Consider the following 22,307-nt stretch of genomic DNA (forward strand, 5'->3'; position numbering starts at 1 on the left):
TCTCAGCTGGATGCTAAACAGAGGAACTGCTGGGGTAGGATGCATGTGGAGTCAACATAGGGAATTTCATTTGTATATTTTCTTTTATTTTTTTTCCCCTTCCTTTTTTTTGAGATCTCAGTATTGCAAAGAAAACTGAAGAGGAGTTACAAAACTTCAAAGAACTTTTCAAGCTAAAAAAAAAAAAAAAGTTAAAAGAGAATCGAGTGACATTTGAAAGGGATACAACTTTTGAATTAGTTCATCTGAAGTTTTTTTTTTTTACCTTGGAGGTTTGTTGTTGTCTATGATTAAAACAGGTCATTGTATTTAAAAAGAACACGCTGTGGACACAGGTTAAGAGTGTCACATTCTTTTAAGTTTTTCCTCTGTACTTCATAAACCTGTGTATCCATATGTTGAGTGGACTGGATTCATTTTCTTCAGGTGGGTCAGCTGACTCAGAGCTGATCTGGTAAACAAACGTTTGACGGTTGTCCTTACCGGTTTGAGCCTGAGTACACGGACGAGGAGCTCCATGAAAGAAGGATGCAGAGGGAGAGAGACGAAGAGCTGGCTGGAGAACAACAAACAAGAGCACGTCCACGACTCAAAGCCAACTGGTGGTGCGCTTGTGGACAGTGTTTGCCTATGGCAACAGAAGACGAGCTGACTTTATGATAACACTGGCGATGGATGAAAAAATATAGCCAAAATGAGCGATTTTGCAGAGATTATGTCCCGCACTGAAGCACCCTTGCAGTGGTTGGATTTAAATAATTTCTGAAGGACTCCGAGCTGCACGATGTTTGTCTGAGTGAGTATATGAGCATGAACACAACTATAAACAAGGTCCAGGTGTCAAAAAACAGAGTTGCCCTTTAACCCACGACTAGCTTCCATCCTTCCCCCTGACCCAGTGAATCCAGTCCAGAGCACTTTAAACACGTTTCCCTAAAATATCAAACCCAGAGGTATTTTCACTCCCTGTTAGAGGTAGACCTATATGGGTTTTTCAGGGGCAATTGTTACTAGCCAATGAGGCCATTAACTGATATTTGGAGCTGATATTCATTTACCGTAAAAGCAAAAATATTGGCATCAAAACTTTGAATAATACAAACTCCAGCACTTAACTTTGTTTGAATGTCTTCAAGCGTATTCCATCAAACAGCTCCCAGGCTCAGCAGCATGCCTTACTAAGTTAAAGAAAACTTAAAACTGCACTGTGCAGTCACAGCTTCCACTGCTGATTGGCTGTTTTATCTAAGCCATGGCTCTGTGTGTAACCAATCAGGTGGTACTGTGGGCGGGATGATGCTGAACACAGAGTAGCCACTGCAGATGGAGAGGCCTGGGTGCATCACAGCCTAAATAACACAGTTTGAATTGATTCCTTAAGCCACATTTCCAAACAGTCCGGATTCAGTACGGTTTGGCACGGTTTGGTACAGTTAAGCCTGATCCCGTTTGCGTTTCCACAGCAAACTGTGCCCTCTCGTGGTAAGCGGCCTGTAAGCCGGGTGTCGAAAGCCGCAGCTGTTAAACGATAGAGTGACGCCATAGCAGCTAACCCCGCTCCAACAAAGAAGAAAAATGCGACACAGTAATCAAAGAGCATAGATGGAAGACATACAGCATTTCGTCCTCTCTGTGACTGTCATGTAGCTCTTTGAACAAAATGCAATCAACCTTTGTTTCAGAGGTTGATTCTCCTGTGTGCCGCCAGGAGAAATGCAGCTGCTGTCGTGGTAAGTGAGGATTCTTTTGACCAACCAATGGTCTGCAGTGTGTTGCTCCACCTTCCGAAAGTGGATCAGTTCAGTCTGGCTCCTATACAAAAGGGTCCCAAAAAGTGAGACAGCTAGCCTCGGTTTTTGGGGATCTGTCCCGGGATAAGTCAGTGGAAAGGCAGCAGAATGCGCGCCTAACTGGTCTGCTTGGTGGAAATGTGGCTTTAGTGTCCCTTAGATTAAAACAAAAGATGATGCTTATGGGCCTCAAAATGCCGAATACCGGCTAGGCTATCCCTGCTCTGCAGTGGTGGCTGGCCAATAGAGGGCGCTAGGGCGCCGCCCCATCATCTTTACCGTCAACATTACCTTGAAGAATGAGACATTAAAAAAGAAAAACAAATAATAAACTATAACATTCTAAACTATATGTGTGTGTGTGTGTGTGTATATATATATATATATATATATATATATATATATATATATATATATATGTATATATATATATATATATATATATATATATATATATATATATTTATATTTATATATATATTTATATTTATATATATTTTTATATGCACAATGAATATTATATATTTCATGATGAGTAAAGTTGTTTCATTCATCTGCGTTCATCTGCGACCATGTTGGGGCGCACCTTTCTTGCCCTCAGAGCTGAATGCAGCTGGATTTGCATACCACCACCCTCCTGCTATGGAGCTGACTTCACAGCCGTTGGTTATAAAGTGCAGTTGAATGACAGGTCGAGCTGCAAGAGTAGGAGGCGATCAGGCAGACGTAAAATGGAGAGAGAAACATAAATAACACAGTGAAGTCGCTCATAGCTTTACCTTTTGAGAGGAGAACGCATCAGGAGAAGGTGAACGTGAAAGAGCACAGACCTTTACAGTATAATGTTGCTTTTTTGGTCTTCATTGATGTAAATACACAGGCGTGATACCCTAGCATGTTTGCTTGCTTATTAGTATCTATACTAATATATCTATATTTAGTAATATATATATGTATATATATATATATATATATATATATATATATATATATATATATATATATATATATATATATATATATATATACATATATATATATATATATACTAACAGACATATATGTCTGTTTTGGAGGCATAGCCCCCCCCCCTGGATAAAACTCAATCAGCCGCCACTGCTACTCTGTAAAACTGAACTTCTGTAATACGTGAGCTTCACTTCTTGAATTACAACCACCGAAATAAATAAACTCTTCCACCATATTCTAATTTATTAAGATGCTCCTTTAATTTAAGAAAAATGAGTTTGAAAATACCAGCATGTCAGATACAGTGGGTAAAATGAGGACTGAACACATCCCTGTTTCCTCAGTAAGTATATTTCTAAAGATGCTGCTGACATGACATCTTCACCAGATGTCGGTATCAACTCATACAATAATAATAATAATAATAATAATAATAATAATAATAATAATAATAGTAATAGTAATAGTAATAATAATAAAAATAATAATAATAATAATACATTTTATTTTCAAAAACTCAAAGACGCTTTACAAGGTGCAAGCAGTTTAAAGAGCAAGTTTAAAAACAGATACAAATAATGAAATAACCTTACAAAAAAAACATGTATAGAAAAAAAAAACGAGGCAAAAACAATTCAAAGGTGCAGAGAAAAAGCAAGGTCGAGACAGGGGTTTGTTAGTTTCAGTTAAAAGCTTTGCAAAATAGGTGAGTTTTGAGTTTTGTTTTGAAGGCGGTGGGGTCAGCAGTGTCACAGAGGTGTTGCGGGAGTGAGTTCCAAAGGGAAGGGGCAGCAGCAGAGAAGGCTCTACCCCCCCCGGTTCGGTGCTTGATCCTAGGGACTGTGAGGAGGTTTGCAACTGAAGAACGGAGGGTGCAGGAAGGGGTGTAGGGGTGAAGCATGTCAGTAAGGTATGGAGGGGCCTGGTTGTGGAGTGCTTTGTGAGTAAGAAGGAGGATTTTAAACTGGATACGGTAACAGACGGGAAGCCAGTGGAGATTTTCGAAGAATGGGAGTGTTCACGGGAACGGGTACGGGTGAGGAGGCGGGCGGCAGAGTTTAGGATGTACTGAAGTTTGTTGAGGTGGTTGTTGGTTGTGCCATAAAGAATGCTATCGCAGTAGTCGATACGTGATGTGATGAAGGCGCGGATGAGGGTTTCAGCTGCAGAGAAGGAAAGAGAGGAGCGAAGGCGGGCAATGTTCTTAAGATGGAGGAAGGCTGTTTTTGTAATTACTTTGATGTGATGAGAGAAGGTGAGCTTGTTGTCGAAGATGACTCCGAGGTTACGGCAATGGGAAGAAGGTAAGAGGGTGGAGTTTTGAAAGATGATGTGGAAGTCATTTGCTGTAGAGGTAAGGGAGTTTGGACCGATTAAAAGAATGTCAGATTTTGAGAGGTTTTGAGTTTCAGAAAATTACTTTGTATCCAGGAGCTGGTGTCGGAGAGGCAGCTAGAGAGGCTGACTGGGTCAGAGAGGTTATTGATTCGGTGGATATGTAGAGTTGAATGTCGTCGGCATAACAACGAAAGCGGAGACCATGACGTTGGATAATCTGACCAAGGGGAAGGAGGTAAAGGATGAAGAGGAGGGGACCGAGCACCGAACCCTGAGGGACACCTTGGGATAGGGGGCCAGTAGAGGAGGAGCAGTTGTTGATCAAAATGAATTGTTTCCGGTCACTGAGGTACGAAGTTAGCCAAGTGAGGGCGTCGTCTGTGATGTGGAGGAGAGATTTAAGGTGGGAAAGCAGGATGGAATGGTTGATTGTGACAAAAGCGGCGGTGAGGTCCAGGAGAATGAGGATGGAGAGAAAGCCAGGGTCGGAGGAGAGGAGGAGGTCATTTGTGACTTTAAGGAGGGCAGTTTCAGTGCTGTGGTGAGAGCAGAATCCAGATTGAAACTGTTCGTAGAGGTTGTTGTTGGTGAGGTGGGTCTTGATTTGTGCGGCAACGGTACGTTCAAGGATCTTGGTGAGAAAGGGCAGGTTAGATATGGGGTGAAAGTTATTGGGATCGTCAGGATATAGACCAGGTTTCAAGAGGATCGGAGTGATGGCAGCAAGTTTGAGAGAGGGACAGTGGAGGAGGTAAGTGAGGCGTTGACAATTTTAGTGATGAAGGGGGAGATTGTGGGGAGGCATTGTTTAATGAGGAAGATGGGATAGGGTCTAAAATGCAGGTGGATGATTTCATGGAAGAGACTATTTTTGATGGCTCAGTTTGGGATATGGATGTGAATTTGGAGAGAGGTGAGGTGACAAGAGGAAAGGAGGGAATGGAGGAGACATGGACAGGGGGTGGTGTTGATAAAGAGTGGTAAAAGGAGTCAATTTTTGACTCGAAGAATGAGAGGAAGGAGTTGCATTTTTCAGTGGTAAAGGAGTGAGAAGTGTTATCAATGGGGTTAATGAGTTTGCTAATGCTGGAAAAGAGAGCCTTTTGGTTATTAGAACTGGTGTGGATTAGGTTGGAGTAGTAGGTGGAGCAGGTGTGGATAAGGGCAGATTTGTAGTAATAGGTGGTCCGTGTATGCTTGAAGATGTACTGCAAGTCTGGTTTTCTTGAAGAGTCTTTCAAGCTTGCGTTTTTTTGCTTTCAGATGGTGGAGGTCAGGGGTAAACCAAGAGGCTGAGTGAGTATAAGTCACTGTTCTGGTTTGTAAGGGGGGTAGTTTATTGAGGCAGGTGAAGAGAGCACTGTTGTAGTGGTTGACATGGAGTTCTGGGCTAACTGATGATGGAAGGGGGTCGTGGTCATGGAAGTACAAATGGCGGCTGAAAAATCTTGAGGCAGGATGGAGTTGATGTTTCTGAAGGATATGGTGCATTTTTCTTTGGTGGAAGGGACAGGGAGGTGTACATCAAACACTATGGCGAAGTGGTCGGAAATATGGTGGTCGAAGCTGGCAGGTTGTTGAATGGTGAGACCGGTGGAGCAGACTAGGTCCAGGGTGTGGCCGTGGGAGTGGATGGGGAAATTAACGTGTTGTGTGAGGTTGAGGCAGTCCAGGAGGTCGAGAAAGTCAGAGACTTGTTTGCAGTTACTGTTGTCAATATGGAAGTTGAAGTCACCAAGAATTAGTACTGAAGCTGAGATGGCTGATAAATGAGTGACAAGGTCAGTGAAATCAGAGAGGAAAGATGGATTTGGCTTAGGAGGACGGTAGATGACAGGGATTATGAAAGGACTGGGCGAGAGTAGTTTGAAAGCAATGTGTTCAAATGATTCAACAGAGGGAGTGGAAACGGAGCTGGTTTTGACATGCTTCTTGTAGACTTTTTTGTATCCGGAGGGGGTGGCTTGGTTGGGTGAGAAGTAGTCCAAATGGCTATGCCAGGTTTCGGTGATACAGAGGAAGTCCAGGTTTTTGTCCATGATGAAATCATTCAGTATGACTGCTTTATTGTTGAGAGAGCGGGTGTTATGGAGAGCAAGTTTGAGGATGTGCTGTTGTGGTGGATGCTGTGTGAAGTGGGGGACCAGGGAGAGGTTTTGTCGGGAGCGCTTGACTTTTCTCCTGTTTATCTTGCGGCGGCAGAGGGATCTGGTTGTTATAATGGGGAGAATGGGAGCAACATCAGCAGGAGCATAGTGCTTAATGTGAATGAGGTGGTGTGTGTTTGTGGGGACGGGGCGGTTTTGAGACGGTCTGAGTGAAATGACACGCTGAATGCTGAGAGGGGCACAATGAGGCTGCAATATGCGCTGAGGCCTGTAGAGGGGGGTATAGCAGGTAGAGGTGTTTGGAGTTTGGACCGTAGATGAAGACAGGGGGCACTGCGGTTTAAGTGTAAACAGTCAATCACGTGGTTGAGTGTGGACAACATGCTGCAGGTTGACAGTTAACATATGGCTGCCCAGTTTGTTTGGATGGAGACCGTCGCCTCTAAAGAAGGATTCAAGGCCCCAAAACAAGTTCAAATTGTCAGTGAAGTTTATGGAGTGAGACGTGCAGGCAGATTTAAGCCAGGAATGGAGGGAGTTTGATTTGATTTCTTTGCATGTGTAGGTTATAGCTACACAGCAGCAGAGACTTCGCCTCCTGGCTTCTGCTGCTTTACTGTTCCTGTACATCAACTATCAACAGACTGTTTTTGGGTTCTTGCTGGTAAGTCTCTGTCTTCCTTGCTGGTCCTTCACTGCTTAACACTGAGCCACCCCACCGCTGCGGGCTCCATACTGGGAGCCCCTGCGTGTGCTATCTACATTCATGGCTCCACTTACCTCTCCTTCGGGCTGCACCAACTGCACCGTCCTCGTTGAAAAAGTTTCTGAGCTGGCAAGACTGGATGACTTGGACACCATTCTCTTCCATCCCTCGTCACCGGCGTCCAAGTCATCCAGTCTTGCCACCGGGAAATCCATCTTATTAAGCGGTCCAAAATGGAATGAGACAGGGAAAGAGTGCTGAACATGTGAAGAAATGGAAGTGTAGACAGACCAGGAAAGCCAAGACAGCGCTCCTGCCCCTCCTCAGTGCAGATTAATACCAGCTGGTTCAGTTCCCACTGATGGCCTATAAAGAGGTGTCTCACTACCAGGGTGTCATCTCATAGTGGGTAAAAGCAAAGAGCTCTCTCAAGACCTTCACAACCTTAATGTTGCCAAATATCCAGATGGCATTGGTGAAGATTTCTAAACCTATGAATGTTCCTGTCAGCACCGTCACTGCCAAATGCCAAAGACCAGATGTGGAGGTTGTCCTAGAAAGACCTAGAACTTATAGGCACAGTTGTTTCAAAGAAAACAACGTGTAACACACTACACAGCCATGGCCTGTATACACGCTCATCACGCTCCTGCTGAAGAAAAAACACGCTGAAGCTCATTCAAAGTTTGCTGCCAAACATTTAGATGAGCCTGTGAAACACTTGGAGAATGTGGTCCAGTCAGGTAAGACCAAAACAGAACACACTCCATGTTTGGAGGTCAAATGGCACAGCACATCATCCCCAAAACACTGTACCAACAGTGCAGTCAGGAGGTGGGAACATCAGGGTGTGGGGCTGTTTTTTTAGCATACAGCCCTGAGCAAACTTCATATGATTGAAGGAAGGATGAGTGGAAAATGTGACAGTGAGACATCCTTGATAAAAACAATTACCTGCTGCCATCTTTTTTTCATTGCTAGGCGCTGCCCAAGTAGCTGCCTGTTGCAGTAGCTCTCTCTTCTTTGTCCGTTTCTTGTAATTTTTTTCATCTCTTTTTCGTCATCTTTGTATTTGGAGTGGATCATTACTTTGTATGGTTCATTGTCGGTCACGGACACCAAACTTCTTGTGGCTTCAGCGACATTTTACTGCTTTTCTCCTGTTTTTGTCTGGAGATCCTACATGTAACCATGGCTGCATTGTTTACATGTGAAATCAGCTGTTAGCAGCCTGTAGCATGTCAATGCTAACTAGTGTGGGGCTTGATGATTTCCGTCAGGGTGAGGGGGAGGAGGTGAGGATGACGTGCTGGTTCTCATGTGTGAGCTGGGAGGTGACAACGTGGACCTGTCCTTCCATCTATCTCTGCTCTATCTCTGATCTATCTCCTGCTCCTCTGCTGGGGAGGCTTAGTCCTGGACCCTGTGGAGGTGGAGACTGGCTGGGCTGGAGAGTGGTGGACGGGCTGTTGTCATCTATTTTCTTGTGGACCTTTTTGCACTTTCTATACACTTTCTTACTTTTGTTTTCTTGAATGCTGCTGTGACTCCTGAATTTTCCCTCGGGGATAAATAAAGTATTTTCTATTCTATTCTATTCTATTCTATTCTATTCTATCTACCAGGATGATAAAGAGGAAGCGAGGGTGGACAGTTCAGCAGGACAATGATAACAAACATACCGCAGAGGAAACTCTGACATGGTTACAGAGAAAAAAAAATAAAGCTGCTGGAGTGGCTGAGCCTACCAAATGACATGAATCTAACAGGAATCTACGGACTGAACAGAACTCTCTAAATGGCTCACAGCCAAGCCTTCAAGATCTGTAGACTGTTAGTGAGGAGGAATGAGCCAAAATCACACCTGATCAAAGCAGGCAGCTATTTGTCCATACAGGAGGTGTCTTGAAGCTGGTTTTCCCATTTAGGGCTTTGGTACCAAGTATCAAATTTAAGTAAGAATGTCAATCCTTCAACACTAATTTTACCCACTGTACAAGCGAGGATGACATCTCAAAGGGTCCATTCCTCAAACAGACTTTCAGCTGTACCCACTTCAACAAGTCAGCTAAACCTTTGAAAATGGGAAAGTGGTGGGGCTGCCCTTCAAAAACAAGACTTGAAACCAGAATTCCTGAGGAACTGAGAGGATGTTTCTCAAACACTACACGAACATGGACGCATTTAGAAAACACATCAACTTGTAACCAGGCTTCCTGTGAATTCGACTCTTAGACGACTGAAGCGTTTGTCTGAAGGTTGTTTGTATCACACTTTAAATGAACACTTTCTCTGTGTTCACTCTCAAATGACTTCCATCTTCCTGTGTTTGAGCTCACATCTCTTTTGAATTCTGGCTTCAGATTTACCTGCACATGGTGTGGAGGTATTGGAGGCGTTTAAGGAGGAAAAACACAAAAAAAGAGCTCTAGTTATCAAAAATGGAGATGAGTTGTTTCATTATCTTCAATCAGGACTTGTGTTTCAAGCTGGGAGTGAAGAATTAATCACTCCTGTTTATGACAGCTCAGGAATATTGCAAAAGTCAAGTCTATAATTTCAACAAAAGATAGAACTACAACTCATTCATGGTTTCACTTCCTGTCCCCTCGACTGTTTGTCTTTACACACCTCTCTTCATCATACATCCATTAACTGCTTTCAGATGGTTCAAACACAGCTGCTCAACTTTTAGCTAGAAGCAGAAAAGTACCATGTTAGCTTAACTCTATGAACTAAACACTTAGATCCTAGCATGAGGATGAGGAAAGGGCTAAATAAAAGTGTCCTGAAGTCTTACCAGCAGTGTGAAGCTGTTGTGTGAATGCTGAGAGCAGTGAAACACACACCATCTGAATGTGGAGCTGCCTGTAGAGTTAGTCAGTGTGGTCTGCAGAAACCAGAGGGTTTTTTTTAGAGTCGGTCAGCTGACTGAATCTTCACAGATAATGGTGTGGTGTCTCTGGAACTCAATGAGATCACTTCCTTTTTCGAAACAAGTTTATTCACAAACTGATGAAGCTCAAATGAAACATTCTGAAAGCAAAATGATGAAATAAAAATGATGCAGTAATGAGGAAAATTAGAGCTGGTCTGCACACTCAGAGCTCCAAAGAGCCTCACCCAGACGAAGACGAGAAGATGAACCTTCAGAAACAGAAAGATTCATAAAAACAAGAATCAGTCAGAGACACTGAGTCTTTTTGGAGCCAGCTGTCTCTTTGTAACGCTCAGTCATATTTTTCCTCGGTCTCAGAGAGGCGTGGTTGGGGTTGAGGCTGTGGTGGGCACAGTCACCGGGTGCAGTCCGAGATCCAGGGATGGAGTTTCCTCCGCAGGTGGGGGGCTCTTCTTCTGGGCCTCCAGCTTCTCTGTCAACTGAGTGTACAGCTCCTTCACTGGTTCACTGCTCTGTAGTCACCAGGAACAGAACACACACACCCAGAGTCAGTACACACCACACACACTCCTCACAGTGAGAGTTTCAGTCTCATTCCTGTTGAAAATGTCTGATTTTTCTCTGAATTATGTCTGAGGGTCACCCTGGCCATCCGTACCAAGCCCAAGGGAGCTTCAACTTAAAATTCCAGTTTCTTTGGTCAGTGTGACACTTCTCTGCTTTGGCATACTCCATTGATCAGTCTCCATTCATGTTGGGCTGTAAAACCTCAAACCTGTTGGCTCCTGGTCTGGCTCTGCTCATTATGTCTGTTTATCATCAGAGTCAAGCTAAATACAAACTGATTCTGACACAGTCTGTTTTTATTTTGAAAGTCTCTGGGTGTTTTTAGGTAGTTTCTGGTCACGACGTCCTGTCCCACTCGATCTTCCCTACGCTGAATTTATGCGTCACAGCTTTGCATCCGTCAAAACTAGGATGGCTGGGTACAACCTGCAACATGACGGACCAGCCACGCAGCCAGACCGCAACGGAAAACGGATCCGCAACGGATCCAGTCTAGGTTGACCGATTGATGGGGCAGGAAGTCATGACCAGAAACTACCTAAAAACACCCAGTAACTTTCAAAATAAAACAAACCGTGTCAGAATCAGTTTGTATTTAGCTTGACTCTGATGATAAACAGACATAATGAGCAGAGCCAGACCAGGAGTCAACAGGTTTGAGGTTTTACAGCCCAACATGAATGAAGACTGATCAATGGGGTGGGAGCAGGAACTCCTCAGTCTGTGACTCCAGCTGTCTGTCGGACTGAACATGCAGTCGGTGTGAGTTGACAAACACAGTCAACACGCAACGAAGTGAAGCTGGACTGCATATGTATCTGGTGTTTTTGAGGTGTTAGAGGACAGTGTCTGACCAACACGACTTAACCTGAGTCAAAAAGTCAGTAAAGTTTTAACACTGCTCTCTGTGTCTCATTGTGCTGACTAGGACAAGACCGTGCTTTTGTGCAAACAGACGCTTCACGATGATGCAGGCGGGCCATGCATGTGCCTCCAGTCTGGTTCATATTGGATCAGAGTGACCGCAGATGGTCACTTGGACGCTTTGTATCTCTTCATTGCTCGCTGCTCTATTTCCTTCACTTGCTTCACTCTGATTGGCCAGCCTTCTGGAGGCCTGTAGGGGGTGGAGCTCTAGTTCAAGTTGTACTTAGTGTTTGATCAGCACGTTAAGTCTGCTCGTTGTACCTAGGGTCTCTTTATATCCCTGTTTAAAATCTGAGAGAGCGGAGGAAGTCACCACAAATGCAACAGAGTTAAAGACAGACCTGTTTAGGAGGTTCCAGGGTTTTGAGCAGGGTCTCCATGTAGGACGGCAGCACTTTGTGGTGTAGATGCAGCAGCATGCGCAGAGTGTGTCTGTGGACGTTCTCTTTACTAGAAAACATTCAGACAGACGAGCTATCAGGTCAGGCAGACTGCAGTGAAATCTTCATCTGTGAGCCGCTGAGTTGGGCTCACCTGGAGTAGGAAGTCAGGAGGAAGCTGTCAAAGACCACAGAGCAGAACTCCTCAGATCCAAACTCATCAGAGAGCAGGGTTAGGTGTCCAGTCAGCAGGTGCAGGAAGATGTCTCCAAAGGCCATGTCATTGTAGGTCTCCACTGTGAGGGGGCACACACACACACACAGACACAGACACACAGACACAGACACACACAGACACAGACAGACACACACACAGACACAGACACACACAGACACACACAGACACAGACAGACACAGACACAGACACAGACACACAGACACAGACACACAGACACAGACACAGACAGACACAGACACAGACACAGACACAGACAGACACAGACACAGACACAGACACAGACACAGACACAGACAGACACAGACACAGACAGACACAGACACAGACACACAGACACAGACACTCATGTCTGACTCATCTTTAAGCTTTTCTCCTCCTTCCTTTGGTGCAAAACTCACAAAGACTCCAACAAACTCACCCAGAGCCGGGAGCAGCCTCTGCAAGGCGTTCTTGTTCCTCAGTTTGGCGATGTGGAGGACGTAGTAGAGACCCATCTCACAGGCCACCCTGTTCTCCTGCAGGTACCTGAGGACAGACACAGTCAGCTCACCTGCTGCCGAGGTAGCGCTGCTTTGACCTGCAGGCTCTGATTTACCTGTTAAAGGCATCGGGCAGGGAGGTGGGGTACGACTGGGAGCTTTTCTCTTCACTGGGAAGCTTCTGCTCCACACTGAAGATGTGATCATCCACCACCACGGACATCATGGCGGGCAGGAAGCGGGTCACAACCTCCAGATCCTGAGAGGACACACACCCACACACAAGAACTTTTTATTAAACAAAGTTTGATAAAACAACGGTCTCATCAGAGGTGAGGTGTTGTACTTACCAGGCGAGGCTCTTTAAAGACCTGGCTGTCGATCATGTCCCACGCCCCCTGACCCAACGAGAGCATCCTCAGCAGCAGCATCAGGTCTGAGCTGTCCTGCTCCCAAACACAACAACCACTTCAGTTTGTGGAACTTCAGTGTGTAAATGAGGAAAAGCTTTGCTCTATCAGATGCTCTTTAATGAGCATGAAGGTTATAATGCTGTTGGTAACCCCGGTGTTCAAAGCTGAAGTCAGAAGCTGAAATGTCATGTCCTGTAAAGAGTTTAACAATCTGCCAATGCGGTGAGAGAAAAAAAAGTTTTGTTAAGTTTCTTAAAATCAGAATAATCTCTGAAGAACAGAAACTAAACAGGAACATTTTTCTCACACCATTGAACAGTTTTTACCCTTCAAGTAATCCAGGTGTCAACTTAGTTTTTTAATACCTTGAAGTAAGACATTTTTCTGGACTTGTCAGGTCAGTGTGGCTCATATTAAGTCAAATAAGATCTTTTTATTAAAATGAGACATAAAATCTTGCTTAGGTTTCAGTTTTTGCAGTGTGAGCTTTTCCCTGTTGATGTGTAAGTCATCTTTCTGACAAAGTTAATCTCTCATCCTACTGCTTTAAACATCTTGCTTGAGTTTTTGGTGTGGAATATTTGTCAGCTTGTTGTCAATCAACTCATCTGACACCCACTTGATGATAGGGAGGACAGGCACTTAACTTCAGAGGCAGTAATTTGTCACTGACTGCCTCATTACAGTGGTGGAAAAAAGGTTGTAGAAGTAAATAATGTTTTTCAGCGTGGGGAGGCGGGGTCTGGTCAGGGGCGAAAATCCCGTTTCATTGTTGGGGGGGACAATAAACAGTAAAATTTCATTGTTAGTAGTTGCGATTAAGTGTTTTAATGCACTTAATCGCGATCCTTGGCGCTCTGTAGTCTGTGTCTGTGTGCACGCACCACATCGGATGGAAAGCTTAATCAGCGTCTTTTTTTTTTTTTTTTTTCAAAGCATACTGTCAGACTTCGGACAAAGGAGTTGACATTTGCTTTTCATTTTCTCTGTGTGTCTGTTTAACAAGTGAAGTTATGATTGATAAGTCTTTCAGTGAAAGCTACTTACTTGACTGCAACCCTCCGCTCTTTCTGTATGCGTTTATTTGTGTGCGTGTCTGTGCGCGGCTGCAGCATCCGTGCCGGGAGAAACAGATTGGATCAAACCACTGCAAGGATTGCGCAGGGGTGTGTGTGTGATCTTTCAATAATTAAACTCGTCAATCTTTGTGTTTTAAGTAGCATGCCTTGTATTACACCATTGAAAAAGAAAACGTTTAATTAGAAAATTAATTACAACTGGATTTTTTAGGGGGGACAACTTTACGGAAGGGGGGGACATGACCCCTGCGTCCCCCCCGGGATTTGCGCCTATGGGTCTGGTGGAGCTTGTCAATCAAAATCCTGCTTGTAAACTACAGTGGGAGAGAGCGTTGTGCTCTTTGGATGAGAGATCAGCATGGATATGAAAAGTGTGAGATTACAGAAGCAAAGTGAGACGCTGCAAGTCAGAAAAGTTCAGGAGGCTAACGCTCCAACTAAGGATGTGTCGCAGTAGTCCCGAGAGAAAGAGCGACAGGATGGCGATAAAAGACAACAGAGATCATGGAGAGGATCAAAGGATGGAGCGACTGAGAAGAACACGATCAAAAAAAGTATGTTTTGTCTGTTTTTGGATGAAAAACAGGAAGAGAGACATGAAAGAGGAGAGTCCACTCTTCTTAGGTAGTTTGGTGTTTACAGAGTCACAGAAGACTAAATTATTTGGGTCTAGAAAGATCCTTCAAGATGCACTGGCAGCCAGTGAGTTAATTGTGATAATTTTTATAATGCATTAATTTGTGGTGTAATTAATTAATCTAATTAACGGGTTAAAGTGAAAGCCTTAATTCAAAGTTCTTCAGAGACCAAAAACATCTCAAACAAGGAAGCTAAAGCAGGAAAACTCCCTGAAGATACAGATCCTTAGCCAGGAAGGGAACAGCTGCTTACAGACAGCCAGGGAGTCTAGATGCAGACCTTCAGCAGCTGGATCCACTCTGCAGAGACACAGACCAACCAACATCTCAGAAGACAAACCAAGATCTGGGTGTCCCAGGGTTTCTTCAGCAAGAAATGACCAAACCCTGATCCACATGGTCAGAGAAAACCACCACATGACATCACAGGAGCTGCAGCAGCCGTTGTCAAAGCAAACTGGGGTCCAGTGTTTTAATCCTGCACTGTATGTGGACCGCTTTAGATCATGGCTTAAGGTCCTAGAAGGCTGTCAGGAAGCCCTGATCAATGAGAAGCAGAGAGTAGCCTGAACCACACAAGAACTGGACCACCAGGAACTGGAAGAAGACTCTGGTCAGATGGGTCCAGTTTCCAGCTTCATCTCCTTCCTGCTGGTGTGAGGGGACACTGAAGGCCAGGTGAAGCTTTACCTCCAGCAGGTACAGGACCTACTGTCAGCATGGTGGAGGCAGGATCAGGATTTGGGGATCCATGAGAGCTGCTGCTGTTGGTCCTCTCACTGTCTGATGGCACAGTGAACTCTGACAAGAACTGAACCATTCTCCAGACCTACAGGCTCTCCTCTGCATGTGCTCTGTTCATCCAGGTCCAAACTAAAAGCTTCATCAAGATAGGTCCCCTCATCACACATCCAGGACCAGGAGAACTGGGCTGCAGGAGCAAAGGATCCAGGTCTTATAGGGGCCAGCTCAATCCCCAGACATGAGCCCCTTTGAAAATCTGTTGTGGATTATCTTAACATCTGTTTCAAAGCTTAAACCAAAGAGTTTAGAAGAATTAAAGGAAGAAGAAGAAGACTGGGATCAGATGATGAGTCAGCAGAGTGAAGGATGCTGGGAACATGTCAGTCAGGACCAGATGATGAGTCAGCAGAGTGAAGGATGCTGGGAACATGTCAGTCAGGATCAGATGATGAGTCAGCAGAGTGAAGGATGCTGGGAACATGTCAGTCAGGATCAGATGATGAGTCAGCAGAGTGAAGGATGCTGGGAACATGTCAGTCAGGATCAGATGATGAGTCAGCAGAGTGAAGGATGCTGGGAACATGTCAGTCAGGATCAGAGCTCTGCTGCTGCTGCTGCTGCTGATGGCAGGACCACTAAACCTGGATCTGATGAGATGATGGTTTCTTCACCTATCTTCAGGTTTGTGATGTTTTCTGTTTTTTACTGACTTTGATACAAACAGTGTTGAGAACTGACTGACAGAAGCTGTCATTTTTTTTCTTGTAAACAAAGAAAAAACTCTTTGATTTTGTTTGTGTCTGTGTAATGCAGCCACACATTTGAGACTGTCAATTTTAAGGGTGTCTGAAAAATTTTTTTCCCACCACTGGAGCTACTTGGATCACAGAGAAGCATCAGCTTTGACTTAATTCAGGTTCATCTTTAGTGTAAAATTATTATGAATTATGAATAACATTTTTTACCTGAGCGCCTGCCAGTAGAACAGCCTTCAGCACGTACCATAGTGCACATATTTGACGAACTGTCAGACTCAACTCTTCTCTGAACTGTTTTTCAGCTCCCAGTTTATTTTTCAATGGCTGTGAAATCATTATCCTTGTGTTCCTCTATACTTGTTGGTTTCAGGTTTTTGCCAGGTTTTCTTCTGCAGCTATCTCCCATCTGTGGCACAACAAGCAAGAACCTTTGGCTCACACTCTCCACATGAATCTCCTGTGTTAGTGACATCAGCTTCATTCATTCAAAGATCCTCAAACAGCAGACATTGTGGGCCAAGGACATGGTTTCCAGCAGATGAGAGTCTGAAAAGTTGTTTCTGCAGATGAGCTTACAATGTGTAGACCCAGTCACAGCTGAGACACAGACCTGCTGAAGACATGTGAACTCCTAGATTTCTTTCTGAGGCCTTTTTGCTCTTCGCTTTTCAGTATTTTCACATTGATGCTGTGAAAGACCTCACTTAAAACCACCCGAAGAAGCACGCTGCTTTTGCTTCAACTCACTCATCTGTTTTGAATTGATTGTTCGGTATGCTTCTTTTCTTATAAATAAATTTGAGGTTCTCGATGCGTTTTCTTGTTTCTTCTGACCTCTGTATGGACAATTTTTCAGGTGTACTTGGTCAAACTATCACTTCTGAGGGAGAACACCACTGCTCCACTTTCTGACTTTCTTACCTCATCACTGCCCCCAACTGTTAACATGAAGCTAACACAACACCGTCATTGTGTCTGTGTTAATGTGCTCTGTGTGCTCACCCTGGGCAAACTGTCCTGACTAAGCAGCTCCTGCAGGTTCCTCATGATGCTCAGGACCAGGGTGTTACAAGCGAACGGGTCACACAGGATCATGGAGAGGTCTCTGAAATCCCACAGAGATAACCTATTCATTTATCTATTTTCTTTTTGAGTCACTTCAGCCAATATAGAAAGCTCTACTCTTCAACTGAAGCCACCCTTCTGTTACCCAAGCACTTGTTCTTGTCCTTTCTTCACTCCATCCAGGAAACCCTGCAGCTCCCTGGCTCGTTTGCCATCCACAAACTTCTCACGGATGCAGGCATCCAAACACCAAGTGAACTGAGGGTTCACAAGAAAAACAAAAGGAAAAGAACATTAAAGTCAAAAACAACACAAACACAGCGAAAACAGCGTTCACAGGGAAAAAGAAACACAGCAAACACAGGGATCACAGCAAACACAGGGATCACAGCAAACACAGGGATCACAGCAAACAGAGGAGTCACAGCAAACACAGGAAACTCAGGGAAGACAGGAAACACGGGGAACACAGGGAACACAGCAAACATGGCGAATGCAGCACACACAATGAGCACAGGGAACACTGCAAACAGCATCTGCTTGGATCCAGCATTAGTGTCTGTGCTCTTACCTTATGACAGGGGTCCACAAAGCAGATCTCGCTGATCTCCAGGTCGTGTAGAGACATTAGCAGCTCCGCTCTCAGCGTGCAATAGTGCATGTTTCGTGTTCTCAGGAAAAGAGTGCGTAAAAACTGCAGCACCATGTCGTACAGCTTCACGTTCTTCCCAATCATCTGTGTCAACTTCAGAACCACCTGCAGACAGAGACCTGATCAAAACAGCCACCCAGCAGCAGGATTCAGACCTGACACTCTCTAGGTGAAGTTTATCACACAGATTACACACTGACTGTCTCGCACCTCGCCTTGGCGTCGTGTTTTGGGAGAAGGGCTGAAGAAATTGTGCAGGATGGAGAGATCGCTGCTGAACAGGGCTGCCTCCTTCTCCACGATGTACTGCTTCAGGAGGGGAGAGACTTCATCACCAAACAGAGCCTGGTTGTCCTGCCAGATCTGCCTCTTCACCTCCACAGCACACACCTTGTACAGCTCTTTGTCAGCCATCACCATCTTCAGTTTCTTCTCGGGCACCTGCAGGAGGGAGCAAGTGATAGATATCATCTGCTCAGGGTCACATGAAACATAGAACAACCCTTGATTACTGGAGCTGACCGCAGCCTAGTAACCATCAGACGCCGTGCGAGAGAGAAGAGCTTTAAGAACAAGCATGTTTTCAAAGGCCTCGTCTCCTTCACAGCACAAACTCTCCTGTTTGGACTTTTTCAGAGCTCAGCAAACATGGGACACTGAAAGGTGAAGACAGTTTGATTCTCTGAGGAGAAAAAACTGAACCTTAACGGTCCTGATGGCTTCAACATTACTGACATGACGAGGATATGCAGCAATACTAACAAGAGTGAGTTTTTGTTTTTGAACCAGAGCAGACCACTGTCTGCTGTAAAGGAGTTTTACTGAAAACAGATCTGGAAACAGTTGGTCCCAATTTCTGAACTTCACACTGCAACACTTGCCTTGGGTAGATGTTTGAGCACCTGCATCACCACAGGCTGGATGGACGGCATTTTGACCAGAGGAAAACTTTTCTCCAGCAGCTCTTCCAGTTTTCCATACCTGAGAAAAGAGAAGAAACGTTAGCCTAAAACTGGTGGTGTCAGACTGAGAATCAGAAAAACAAAAAGGGGGACAAACCTGTCCTCTTCTTTCCCTTCTGCAATGGTGGCAACTCTCTCCATCAGCTTGTCTCGGAGCTCGTCAAAGACCGACTGGTGGAACTCCAGCCGAGGTGTCCCGTGGAGGTCCAGGAAGGGTAGAGCGGACTGCAGGGTCGGCAGCAGGATGCCATTTTCCATCTGCAGGGATTTATATTTTTCACTGACTCAGAGAGGAACACAAAATAAAGCTGCTCCACAAAGGGATGTGTAACGAATTAGGTACTTTTATAGACATCTGTGGTATCGATTCAAGTAAAACCAAAAGGTACCATGTTGAGGTACCTAAGCACATCCTTGTGACTGTGAAAGAGTGGAAGTGTAGGGAATTTTCCATGCTGGGCATGAACACAGCATTGAAAGGTTAGATACTGAAGAAATAATATGTTAAATTGAAAAATTATTATTATTATCTATTATTAGACAAACTGACCATTTTTACCACATAAACAAAAAGTACCAAAAGTTGGAAACATTGAGTACCGGTACCAATTGCCAAGTACCGGGCATTGGTACCATATGATTTCAAATGTGGAAGGTACCCATCCCTAATGATAATACAAAACTTCCCCCTGGGATTAATAAAGTATTCCTGATTCCTGATGTATTACCACATAAACACAAAAAAGCACCAAAAACTGGTACCCTGGAGAACTGACACCCATTGCCAGGTACCGGGCAATGGTATCGTATCACTGCAAAGTGAAAGGCACCCATCCCTAGCTCCATAATCAACCTGCAGAGCGGACTCTTGTTTGCAAACAACCATGTCAGGTAGAGTAAGAGAATAATACTGAAGAAAACAATCAATGTCTGAGGGCTGATCTTCTCTTTTTTTGGCAAACAGTCGTGCTGTACTTAATATCACAGGTTCACTGATCTACAAAGACTGTTTGGTTCACCCTGCATAAAACTATTTCACTCAGATTTTACACACCCCCTGGTTTATTCTTTAAAGTGACAAACATTTTCTGAAAGCCATCTAAAAAAAAGTTTTTTGCTAATCAAGTGCAATCAGGCAATGTGAGTCAACCCCCTGTATCCTGATGGATTTTATTTAGCTAAACCATTTCCAATTCAGAAGAAGCTTTAGTTATGTATGTACTAAAAATGGCTGTGACTAAAAGTTCATAAGACAGAGAGTGATAACTGGCCAAAAACTGACCCTTGAGGGACACCTTGGGTAAAGTATATGGGCTTATCACAGGCTTAGATTTTGATGTAAAAAAAGTGGACTGACCAACAGCATGAAATGATGTGACAGGTATGATTTATCGAGCTGACTAAGCAGTGGGGAAAAAAAGAGTGTAAACTTTTTGGCTGTTTTCCAAACCGCCTACAGCACCAGCAGTGCCTACAAATTTGGTGGAAATATACTATGTAGTTGGTGAAAAAGAGCAAAATCTGCAGTATGCCAGAAAATCCTGGATTTCCTACTGATCTGAAAAAAGCCTTTCCAAATGTCTTTGTCTATAAAAGCAGGACCCTGAAATCTTTCTCCAAACTTGTTTTTTTAAATGAATGTAAAATGTAAAATGTACCTTAAACCATTGAAGATAATGAAAGGACCAAAAACACTTTTTTTGTTTTTACAATTCCCTAAGGAACTCCTCACTGAAAATTATAACCATTTCTTTTCCTTCCTTGATTTTATCAACATTTTATCTACCTTTGATTGAACTTGTCTGTTACTGTATCATTCTTGTATCTTCATCACTAATTAATTTAGGTAAAATGCTCACTCTGGCAATCTCTTTGCATTTATAAATTACTGAAATGTCAAAATGTTCCTTAATGTTTGTTTTGTACATTTACAATGAAGTTGCTGTGTTTCCACTCTCTAAAACTGAAACCACAGTGCCAGCATACTACAGAAAGACCCAACAGAACAGTTATATTACTAACCACATGCCGCACTAGAGACTGGAGTACCTACTTTAAACCACATCCTTGTCCAGTAGGTGGTTTGGAAGACAGCCCTTGTGAGCTCACATACCCTGGTCACCTTTATCTGTGTCAGTGCCCCAGTTGGTCCACCAAGTCAAAACACTCTGGGAAAGCCTATGCACTACAGCCTGGGTTTAGGCCCCTGGGTCTGGCACTGAAGTTAACAAAAATCCAGCTGCTTCCCCAAGAAAAAACTCTTCAGTATAATCTCTTTTGACTCATGGTTCAAGACCAATGAATTCAGGAAGTAAGGCACAGGGAGGGGATCATTTGTTCATGTTGGGTCCTGCATTTTGTTATGGGATACTGAAACGTGTGACCTATCCCTTTAACGTAAATTGGAGCCATTAAAACATCGCCAGCACAGAGTGCTAAGTGAAAAAGCCATGTGTAGAGTGTAATCACAAAACAACCGCGTTAGCTGCCTGCTGATGTAGAGCACAGTTACAGCCGCTGGGTTCTTTTTGGAGGGAACGACAGGGTGCATAAAGAAAGTATTCAGAAACGACACTGTTTCATGATTTAGCAGCTTCTTTGCAGATATCATCAAACCTATCAGCCTCACCTGAAACTGATCGATCGCTTTCAGAGGCTCTGTGCAGTTGGTGAGAGTCTCTTTGAGATCCTCTCCGTTTGAGATCCCGAGCTCCGGCAGCCCCGCGAACATTTTCTGTTCCGTCCAGGCATCAACTCAAAGATGGCCGTGAGAAAGAGAGACCATCCACCATGCAGAAAAGAGAAGAGAATTATGGTGATTTACTCTGAAACACGAGAACGCATTTAATTTTTCCCTGTCAACGCTGATTTCCGGCCGTCCCACCTCGTAAACAACCCCGCCCCACACCAGCGAACAAAGGTTCCGGGAGCTCAGCATTTCTTCCGCTTGGGAAATGGATTACTCCTGTTCGGTCTATGGGATTACCTCCAAGTTATAACTTGTTGATTACAGTTTTTCTCGATTGTTTCCACACATTTTCTGAAAGGATGCCTCATATTCTCAGAACTCTACACACAAATCAAAAAATCACACACACATTTCTCAAAACCCCTCAATTCTCAAAATGAAACTTTACATCCAAAACAGTGTTTATTCTTCTCAAAAGGTTTTTTTGTCTCCAAATGACGCACACAAACCACTATATGGACAGACATTTATATGAACCAGTTGAACACTGATGTGCTCAGTGTAAAACACTGTGATTGTGACATAATATTCATCATGGCTTGGGCCTTTTTGAGTTTAGTGTGACACTTCTTGCAAAACATAGAATTGTTTGTTGTTGATGTTTTTGACTCAGAACACAAAATTACACAGAAACATTTTTTTTCACAGAAAAACAATGTACAAAGTGTTCATCACAGCCAACACAAAGTTCCACATACAGTGGTCTGCATCTAAATGTATACAGCTTCAGTTAAAGAAATAATAGTGATTTTAAAATATCAATAACAAAGCAAAAAAATATGCTACATCACGTCTTCTGTTTGGGTCAGGCCACAGCACCTCATCTACATCACATGCAATGTCTT

General features: G+C 43.9%; 1 protein-coding gene across 1 annotated transcript; it reads right to left on the bottom strand.

Moving 5' to 3' along the window:
• Nucleotides 1-9,927: 9,927 nt before the first annotated feature.
• Nucleotides 9,928-22,071, bottom strand: nelfb (negative elongation factor complex member B). The gene is made up of 13 exons (XM_074670939.1): nt 21,343-22,071; nt 18,811-18,971; nt 18,633-18,732; nt 17,962-18,192; nt 17,671-17,856; nt 17,245-17,357; nt 17,037-17,139; nt 12,753-12,848; nt 12,519-12,661; nt 12,342-12,448; nt 11,839-11,980; nt 11,646-11,754; nt 9,928-10,322 (listed from the first exon to the last, which is right to left on the bottom strand). The coding sequence occupies exons 1-13, from the start codon at nt 21,442-21,444 to the stop codon at nt 10,164-10,166; spliced, it is 1,752 nt and encodes a 583-aa protein (XP_074527040.1). The 5' UTR covers nt 21,445-22,071; the 3' UTR covers nt 9,928-10,163.
• Nucleotides 22,072-22,307: the final 236 nt, after the last annotated feature.

Source organism: Halichoeres trimaculatus, unplaced genomic scaffold (genome assembly GCF_033239565.1).
Source record: "Halichoeres trimaculatus isolate MK-OKI-2021-1 unplaced genomic scaffold, fHalTri1.1 fHalTri1_scaffold_5, whole genome shotgun sequence".
NCBI classification, from domain to species: Eukaryota; Metazoa; Chordata; class Actinopteri; order Labriformes; family Labridae; genus Halichoeres; species Halichoeres trimaculatus.